Source organism: Mus caroli, chromosome 5 (genome assembly GCF_900094665.2).
Source record: "Mus caroli chromosome 5, CAROLI_EIJ_v1.1, whole genome shotgun sequence".
Classification (NCBI taxonomy): domain Eukaryota; kingdom Metazoa; phylum Chordata; class Mammalia; order Rodentia; family Muridae; genus Mus; species Mus caroli.
In genome coordinates, this window is record NC_034574.1 from 133206805 (window position 1) to 133215635 (window position 8831).

At 51.3% G+C, this 8831-nt stretch overlaps 1 protein-coding gene across 1 annotated transcript in view; it reads left to right on the forward strand.

Annotated features, from left to right (window-relative positions):
• The window catches only part of LOC110294986 (kinesin-like protein KIF19), a 53352-nt gene that overhangs the window by 40149 nt on the left and 4372 nt on the right, over positions 1 to 8831 (forward strand). The window contains 4 exon segments of the mRNA XM_021163429.1: positions 1247 to 1368; positions 5299 to 5426; positions 7876 to 7984; positions 8101 to 8430. Of these exon segments, the coding sequence (XP_021019088.1) occupies positions 1247 to 1368; positions 5299 to 5426; positions 7876 to 7984; positions 8101 to 8430 (689 nt within the window).

The window sequence follows — 8831 nt, forward strand, 5'->3', positions numbered from 1 at the left end:
TCTTTCTTTCTTTCTTTCTTTCTTTCTTTCTTTCTTTCTTTCTTTCTTTCTTTCTTTCTTCCTTTTGGTTTCTCTGTGTTGTCCTAGCTATTCTGGAACTTGCTCTGTAGACCAGGCTGGCCTCAAACTCAGAGATCTGTCTTCCTCTGCCTCCTGAGTCCTGGGACTAAAGCTATGCACCACCACCACTTGGCTATATTCAGTTCTGTGCACTACACTGTTTTTTTTTTTTTTCAGTTCTTTTGGGCATACATTCCAGAAGTTGGTCTTTTACTTTTAGCTAAAATTGTATTTATACTTTAGAATCATTTTCTGCCTTCTCTCCCTCCCTTCCCTTCCTCTCCTGTTTTGGTGATGCTGGAGGCAGAAACCAGGGCATCACCAGTGCCAGGCAAGCGCTCTCCATGGCCAGCCCAATACTATTCTGTTAGAACTGAAAGTGGCATGTCAGCACAGCAGAAAAACATTTTTAAACTTCAGCTGAGGTGTGGCTTGCTCAGCGGTAGAGTGTTGGCTTATCATGTTCGACATTCTGACTTACTAAGTGTCATGGTGTATGCCTTTAATCCCAGTAGTCAGGAGGCAGAGGCCCATGGATCAAGGCCACCCTGATCTACATAGTAAGTTCTGAGCCAGCTGAGGCTTCTCAGAGAGACTCTACCCACCCATTCCCTAAAAGACCCTGAACTCCCATCTTTAATATCACACACACACAAATATTACAGTAAATTAAAATAGGGCTTGGGAGTTCCAGGACAGCCAGGGCTACACAGAGAAACCCTGTCTCAAAAAAAAAAACAAATACATATATACATAAATTCACATGTACACATATATACCGTAGGGCTGGGGATGCAACCCAGTTGGTACAGTGTTTGACTAGCGTTCATCAGACTCTGGATCCATTCCCAGCACTGCATAAACCAAGTACGGTGGCTCACATCCATAATCCCAGCACTTGGCGGGTATACGTAGGAAGGTCAGAGGTTCAAGGTTATCCTCAGCTACATAGTAAGTTCGAGACTAGCCTGAACAACATGAGACCCTGACTTAAAATATAAGTTTAAATGGGTGGAAATTTAAAAGACAGTTTACTAGAGAAACAAAGAAAGGTCTGCCTAGGAAGTCTCTGCCCTTTAGACATTTCAGACCGGGAGTTGCCCTTTTGGCACATTGTAGTGGTTTTCATGTGCCTGCGGTGGTGTGTTCTAGCGAATTCTGATGGCTGCTCTCTTTGCTTCCGCAGACAATGGCATCTCAGCCCCGGAGCCTCTGGAACAGCAGTACCGACTCTACTCCCGGGAGCTGGGCGAGGGCACGTTGGACCGACTGCTGCTGCAGCTCTCAGTGATGTCCAGCTCGCTCCAAGTGAGTCTCACTTCCCCCACCTCTGGCTAATGCCATGGTCAACGACATCCCAGCATGCTCTGCTCTAGGCCAGCCTGTGTTGAGCTGTGCCGGGCACCGAGGGAATGGAGAAGGAAACCAAGACATCCTCGAATCCGGTACACTGGTCAGTTGCACGTGGAGTGCGTGATAAGCCTCAGGCTGCACAGACAGACTGGGTCCAGGACCAAGGGATGAGCTGGGGAGATGGCTCAGCTGGTAAAGCGCTCACTGTGTCACTGTAAGGACCCAGTTCCTGGACGCACTGACAAAAGCTGAGCGAGGCAGGATGTATCTGTCTGTCATCCCAGGCAGGATGTGTCTGTCTGTCATTCCAGGCAGGATGTGTCTGTCTGTCATCCCAGTGCTGGAAAGGCAGAAATAGGTGAGTCCCTAGGGCTTAGTGAGCAGCCATCCTTGCTGAATCGATGAGTTCCAGGTTCAGTGAGAGACCCTGTCTCAACACAAAACAAAGCACTCAAAGTCTACTTCTGATCTCTACATAGGCTGTTCTCCCACATGTGCATGTATACGGAACAAAATTCATAGTGCACACATGTACACACACACACACACACACACACACACACACACTAATACTCTAACTAGGGGAGTCTGGCAAGTCTAAAGACCATAGCCTGTCCAGTGAGCAGGGTCCACTGGGGTTCTGAGCGGGTGTGGGTGCTGCTCCCTTAGGTGAGGCCACCACTGCTCCCTCTCCTGTCATGACTCTGGTCCTTGGATATTCCTGAAGAGTCAGAGGTGGGTTAAAGCTGGTGAAGGGAATCCTGAGCATCAGCAGCTCTCTGGGATGCATCCTCCAGGAACTTAGAGAAATACTTGAATTTCCGTCCCCTCCTCTAGGGTCTTTGTGGGTCCTGTTGGGAGGAATGATTTCAAGTTTCATTTTGTTTTTTTAAGTAAAATATTTTTGGAAAGGGCATTGTAATAGGGTCTTGTTACATAGCCCAGGCTGCTGTGAGCCGTGATGCCTGGGTCTGATGTTTTACAGTAGTTTTGAACTCATACCATATCAGAGTTTCCAATGACCCCTACCTCAGTCTATGACTCCTCCATTGCCAACATCCCTCTCCAGAGAGGGTCTGTTTGCTGCAGTCAGTGAGCCTGTATTAGCCCATTGTGTCCCCTTGGGACACAGTTTCACTTCACCTTGATTCCTAATTCTGTGGGTTTGCATCAACAGAGAAGACAAGAATTCACTGTTGTAGAACCACACTAGGCAGCATACCTGCCCGAAGCATCCCAGTGCTCTGCTGGTTTTCCTTGTTGTTTTTGTTGCTTTGCGATGCTGGAAATAAAACCCAGGGCCTTGTGAATGCTAGATAAGCACCCTACGACTGGGCCATGTTCCCAGCCCCTCACTGGGGGATTCTAGGCAGGGGCTCTACCACTGAGCCACACCCCCAGCCCCTCCCTGGGGGATTCTAGGCAGGTGCACTACCACTGAGCCACGCCCCCAGCCCCTCCCTGGGGGATTCTAGGCAGGAGCTCTACCACTGAGCCACGCCCCCAGCCCCTCACTGGGGGATTCCAGGCAGGGGCTCTACCACTGAGCCACGCCCCTAGCCCCTCCCTGGGGGATTCTAGGCAGGGGCTCTACCACTGAGCCACGCCCCCAGCCCCTCACTGGGGGATTCCAGGCAGGGGCTCTACCACTGAGCCACGGCCCCAGCTCCTCACTGGGGGATTCTAGGCAGGAACTTTGTCATGGACCTAATGCCCAGTAGTTTTTGTTGTTGATATTGTTGTTGTTTAGATTGTATGTATGTATGTATGTATGTATGTATGTATGCCCCTGGCACCGAAGGTACAGGGGATTGTGACCTTCCAGACATAGCTGTTGTGAACCAGACTTGGTCCTCTGTAAGAGCAACCAACCTACCAGCCATCTCTCCAGCTTTAACCCTCCTGGCCCACATATCTGGGGTTTTTTGTTTGTTTTTTTGAGATAGAGTTTCTTTGTATAGCCCAGGCTGGCCTCGAACTCAGAAATCCACCTGTCTCTGCCTCCCAAGTGCTGGGATTAAAGGCGTGCGCCACCACCGCCCAGCTCACATATCTGATTTTTGTACCCATGTCTTTTTCCAGTTTGCAGTCTGGAATGAAATCTGTGTTTCTTTAGTCATCACATCTCCTCAATCTTTTCCATCTGGAAGGGTCTGTAACTTCTCTATCTCCCGGCCTGACCCTTGAGGGTGCTACTGGGCTACTCTGCAGAATGGCCCTTACTTGGGGCTAGCCTGGCATGTCCCCATGATGAGTTGTCAGGGTTACACATGATGGGCAGAGAGAACACCAAGCCAACCTTGACGTTTGGTTTACCGTGGTGCTTGATGCTCTCTCTCTCTAAGTTTGTGTGTGTGTGTGTGTGTGTATGCGCGTGCGTGCATACATGCATGCGTGTCTCAGGATGCCAAGGATGAAACTCAGAGCCTTGTGGGTGGCTCTACCATTAAGCCCTGCCCTCAGCCCTACTGTTCTTTTGAAAGAACCATCTTTGGCACATGGAGACCACACAAACATTTGGCTTCTGTGAAAAATCTTTGCTCAGCAAGCCCCAGCTGGGGCTCTGGTTCTCAGCAGGGTCCCCTCACACTCCTGGACATCTCTAGTGTCAGCTTCTTCGAGCAGATGCTCAGCTCACGGGAGCAGCCTCTGGAGTTCTCCCCAGTGTGGCTAAGTGGACCTGAGAGGAGACCGTTTGTTACACTCCTTAGAGTGAGCCTTTCCTCCACTCTCCGGTGACATCACATACTTTGACCTTTCTGGTGACAGGTGTGTTGTCAGCGTCTGGGGGTGTCAGTGTCACATCTAATGAATTACTCAAGGCTCACAGACAGGCTAAGCCGCCAGCTGCACCTACAGAGTTCTTCTTTCCTTTTTGGTTGTGGAATGCGAATACCAGAGGACAGCCTTATGGGCATGATTCTTCAGGTGCTGTCTACCATATACATAGTCACAGGCAGAGAGGGAGCGCTTCCTGGCACTCAGCTCACATGTCCCCTTTTCATAGTCCAGGGCCCAAACCCGAGAAACAGTGCTGCCTACTTTGAGGCTGGGTCTTCCCACATCGATGAATTGTAATCACGAAAACCCCACAGACATGCCCACAGGACCCCCTCATCTGGACAGTCCCTCATCGATACTCTCTGCCCAGATGATTCTAAATTGTGTCACAAATTGAATTGTGACAATTCAAAGCAACCACTACAGTAACTCTCTTCTGTATCTTCTTTTTTTGGGGGGGGGGGCAGGAGACGGGACCATGCATAAATTTTATCATTGTTTTTGAGACAGGGCAGTACTGAGGGGTGAACTCGGAGCCTTGAATACTCTTGGCAAGTATTCTACTACCCTTCTGACTATTCTTATTTTATGTACTTTGGTCTGTTTTGAGCCAGGGTGTCACTATGTTGCCCTGGCTCTCCTGAAACTCACCCTGTAAACCAGGCTGGCCTTGAACTTACAGAGATCTGCCTGCCTCTGGCTCCTGAGGGCTGGGAGTCAAGGTGTGTGTTACTAGGACTTCCATGCCACCAAACATCACAGCACTGGGAGGCCTTTTCCATCTTCTAGAACCTTTTCTTCTTCCCAAATCAGAACTTACTCTTACTGAACACCAGTTCCTCTTCCCTCCCCAGCCCCAGGACATTGTCATACAGTGGTGTGCAGCCTGAGGGTTCTAGAAACCACCGGTGAATGAGAAGAGGGCTTCCCCTGCTCCTTTGATGGAAACAGGTTAAGTAGCCCCAGCTGGGGCTCCCTGGCGCATGGCTTCTTCTGAGCCTCAGCAGAGAGAGTGCACCAGCTTTTCCATGGTCCCTCAGAGACCTTCTGCTTGGTGACAATCTCCAGTGCTGCCACACCCTGACTCTGTTCTTTCCCTTCCAGGATGGCCCCATTATGAACGTGTCACCCCCACCGACTGAGGAGAGCAGCGGAGAGCCTCTGGGTGACAGAAAAGATCTCCCGTGGGGTGCCACGTTTGAGCTGCCTCAGATGCTCCTAGAGAGAGACAGGTGGGCATGGCTCCTACGCTAGAGCCATGGGACAGGTCCCAGGCGGGGCTGACACACGTCTGTCCACCCGGGGGCTCGCCTCAGAGCCCAGATCTCTGCTCCAGGGCCCTGACTCAGTCTCCTCCTGAGCTTGTCTCAAATGAACGAGCTACTGAGGAGATAGCTCGCTCAGTGGGGAAAGTGCTCGCCTTGTGAGTGTAGTGGCCTGAGTTCAGTCCTTGAACCTGGATAAGATAAGTGGCAGGGCAGCATGTGCATATGATCGTCCTGCTGCTGAGGAGGTGGAGGTGGGCAGACGTCTTGGAGCTTGCTGGCCCAGACAGCCCCACCTGCTTGGCAAGTTCCGAGCTCCATTTCAAAAAGGCAGGGTGCACAGTATATGGAGGACAGTGGAGCTTGTCCTGAGCTTCACATGCCAGAGCACACACATGTTCCTCCGCCCCATGCATGTGCACAGACATGTGCACACATATATACATCATTAAAGATGAATAAACCTACCACAGGAGGTCCCTGCTGCATGGAACAGAGGTGAGGCTCAGGAGTGTGAAGAGCCTGAAGCTGGAGCTGGCCTTTTCACTTCCTGGGACTTTCTCTCCTGATCATGTCCAGTGCCATTTTCCCCTGTCCTCCTCCCCCTCCTCCCACTTTACTCCCTCCTCCCCTCCTCTCCCTCTTCCCCCTCTCTTCCTCCTTCCCCTCTCTCCCTCCTCTCCCTCTTCCCCTTCTCCCTCCTCCCCTGCTCCCCCTTCTCTCCCTCCTCCCCTCCTGTCTCTCCTCACCTTTTCTTCCTCCTCCTCCTCCTCCTCCCATCCTCTGTCTTCCCCCTCCCCTTCCTCTCCTTTCTCTCCCTCCTCTTCTGCCTCTCCCTCATCCTCTTCTTCTCCCTCCTCTTCCTGCCTCCTCTTTCCCCTCCCTTTCTGTTCTGTTCTTTTCCTGCAGCACTTTCCAACAGACACCAGGCTCTGTCTGTGGATTTTTAATAGTTCCCATCTGACTGATCTACGTGAGTGTCCTGTCGCTCAGGTCGCCATCTTCTCAGCCTGAACAACATGAACTGTCTCACAGTTGTGGACTGGAGGTTCAAGGTCAGCCTGCTGGAGCTGTGTGGGGGAGCTCGTGTGCCTGGCCACGAGATAGCTGCCTTCTTGCTGTGTCCATAAGTGCTGGGCAGGAAAGGGAGACAGATGGACTAGGGGGTCATCATCAATATCTTTATTTTTTTTCTCTTCTCTTCTCTTCTCTTCTCTTCTCTTCTCTTCTCTTCTCTTCTCTTCTCTTCTCTTCTCTTCTCTTCTCTTCTCTTCCCCTTTCCCTTCCCCTTCCCCTTCCTCTTTCTTTCTTCCTTCCTTTCTTTCTTTCTTTCTTTCTTTCTTTCTTTCTTTCTTTCTTTCTTTCTTTCTTTCTTTCTTTCTTTCTTTCTCTCTGAGACAGGGTTTCTCTGTGTATCCCCGGCTGTCCTAGAACTCACTCTGTAGACTATTCTGGCTTCAAACTCATGGAGATCCACCTGCCTCTGCCTCCTTAGTGCTGGGATTAAAGGCTTGTGCTACCTTGCCTGTTCTTCAACATCTTTTTTACATTTGTTTTTGTTTATTGACTTTTTTTTTTTTTTGAGACAGCTCTCATGTAGCCTAGGCTGGCCTTCAGCTCACGTGTGGCTGAGGATGACCTTGAACTTGGAAACCTTCTGCCTCCACCTCCCCAGTGCTAAGATCATAGGCATGCACCTTCATGTCCGGTTTATGCCGATGGAGCCCAGGGCTTCGTGCATGCTGGGCTAGCACTATACTAAGTGGGCTACATCCCCTGCCTTTCTTCCCTTGCACTAATTAGGGGCTCTAGTGCTACACTGGAGGACTCCTGACAAAGGCCATGCCACTGAGCCATGGCCCAGTCCCTCACTGGGGGATTCTAGGCAGGCCTTCCTGCCGAGGCCCAGTTTGAGGGTATAAGACGTCTTGTCCTCAAGATGGAGAAAACATGACTTCTGCCATTAAGAGGCAGAGAACGCTGGAAGCTGATAGTCAGCTTATATCCTCCTTTTTATTTAGTCCAGGCCCCCTGTAGAATGGTATCACTCAGATTTAGGAGGGATCTCCCTATTTCAGTTAACCCAATCTAGATAACCCATAACAGATATGCCTAGACATTCATTTACATGGTCATTCTGCATCCTATTATCTTGACCTCCACAACTGAACAACTTAGCTGCATATATATCCATCTTAATAGAGGGCAGAGCCCAGCACACTGGGACCCTGGTTACCCATAGCAGGTGACCAGCATGGGTGAGCCAGCTTGGCCCCATCCCCAACCACATAACACCTTGCCCAGAAATGCGTGGATCACAGTGCTCTGGGCTGAAACAGCAGCTGAGACTGGATCCTAGCTGGCCAAGCTATGTCAAAGGAGCCAGGCTTTAGAATGTCTCCCGTTTTATCCACAGTGATGGGAACAGGTCCTCAAAAAGCACTCCCTTGCGGAGGCTTGGAAAGCAAGACTCTCTTCTCCCTCCACCAGCCCTCCGCATCTTGCTGACACCCCCTATGCTTGAGGTTGGTATTCAGGGTGCTAGTGACACGGGAAGCCCCATCCCAGCTAGACTGCACGAGGAGGGACTGCTTCTGGGGTCCCATCATGGCTGAGGGTGGCCTCTGCTCTTCTTTCACAGAAGCCAAATGCCCCAGGCACCAAGAGCCTGATCTCTAGGCTGCAGCCCACGGCTGCCTTGGAGCTGAGGACCCAACAGCCACCAGGAGAGATGAGCCCTCTGCTGAGTGCCCAGGCCCTCAAGGAGATGGCCCTGGGTACCAAGAGCATCGCTCTCATAGCAGCCAGCCGGCGCTGCAAGGTGTACGACAGGGAGGGCGGCTGTCTGGACTCCAGGGACCCCAGCCCTGCAGACTGGAGGTGGCCCCATGCCAGCCCCAGCAGGGACCGCTCTCTAGACAGGAAGGCAGGGAGGAAGCGATCACCCTCGTTCACCTGGAGCCTGCAACAAGTACGTAGCTGTCTGTCTGTCTGCTGGGGTATGACTGGGACAGCAGCAGAAGGCAGGGAGGGCAGATGGCCACCCACATGCCACATGTGGTTGGGATCCCTGCAGTTGAGATAGAAGAAAAGTATATTCACCTCAAATCAATCCTTCACGGTGCCTGAGCCCGTTACATGACCCAGACCCACAGTGCCAACTTGTGTTTTGTGCAGTTCTGTGACCAATCATATCTCCCTTCCTTTTTCCTTTCTTCCTTTTGTGGTACTCATGATAGAACCCAGGGCCTTACATGAATTAGGCAAGAACCCTGCCTCTGAGCCACACCCCAGCCCCTCACTGAGGAATTCTGGGCAGGGGCTCTACCACTGAGCCATGCCCCCAGCCCCTCACTGGGGGATTCTAGGCAG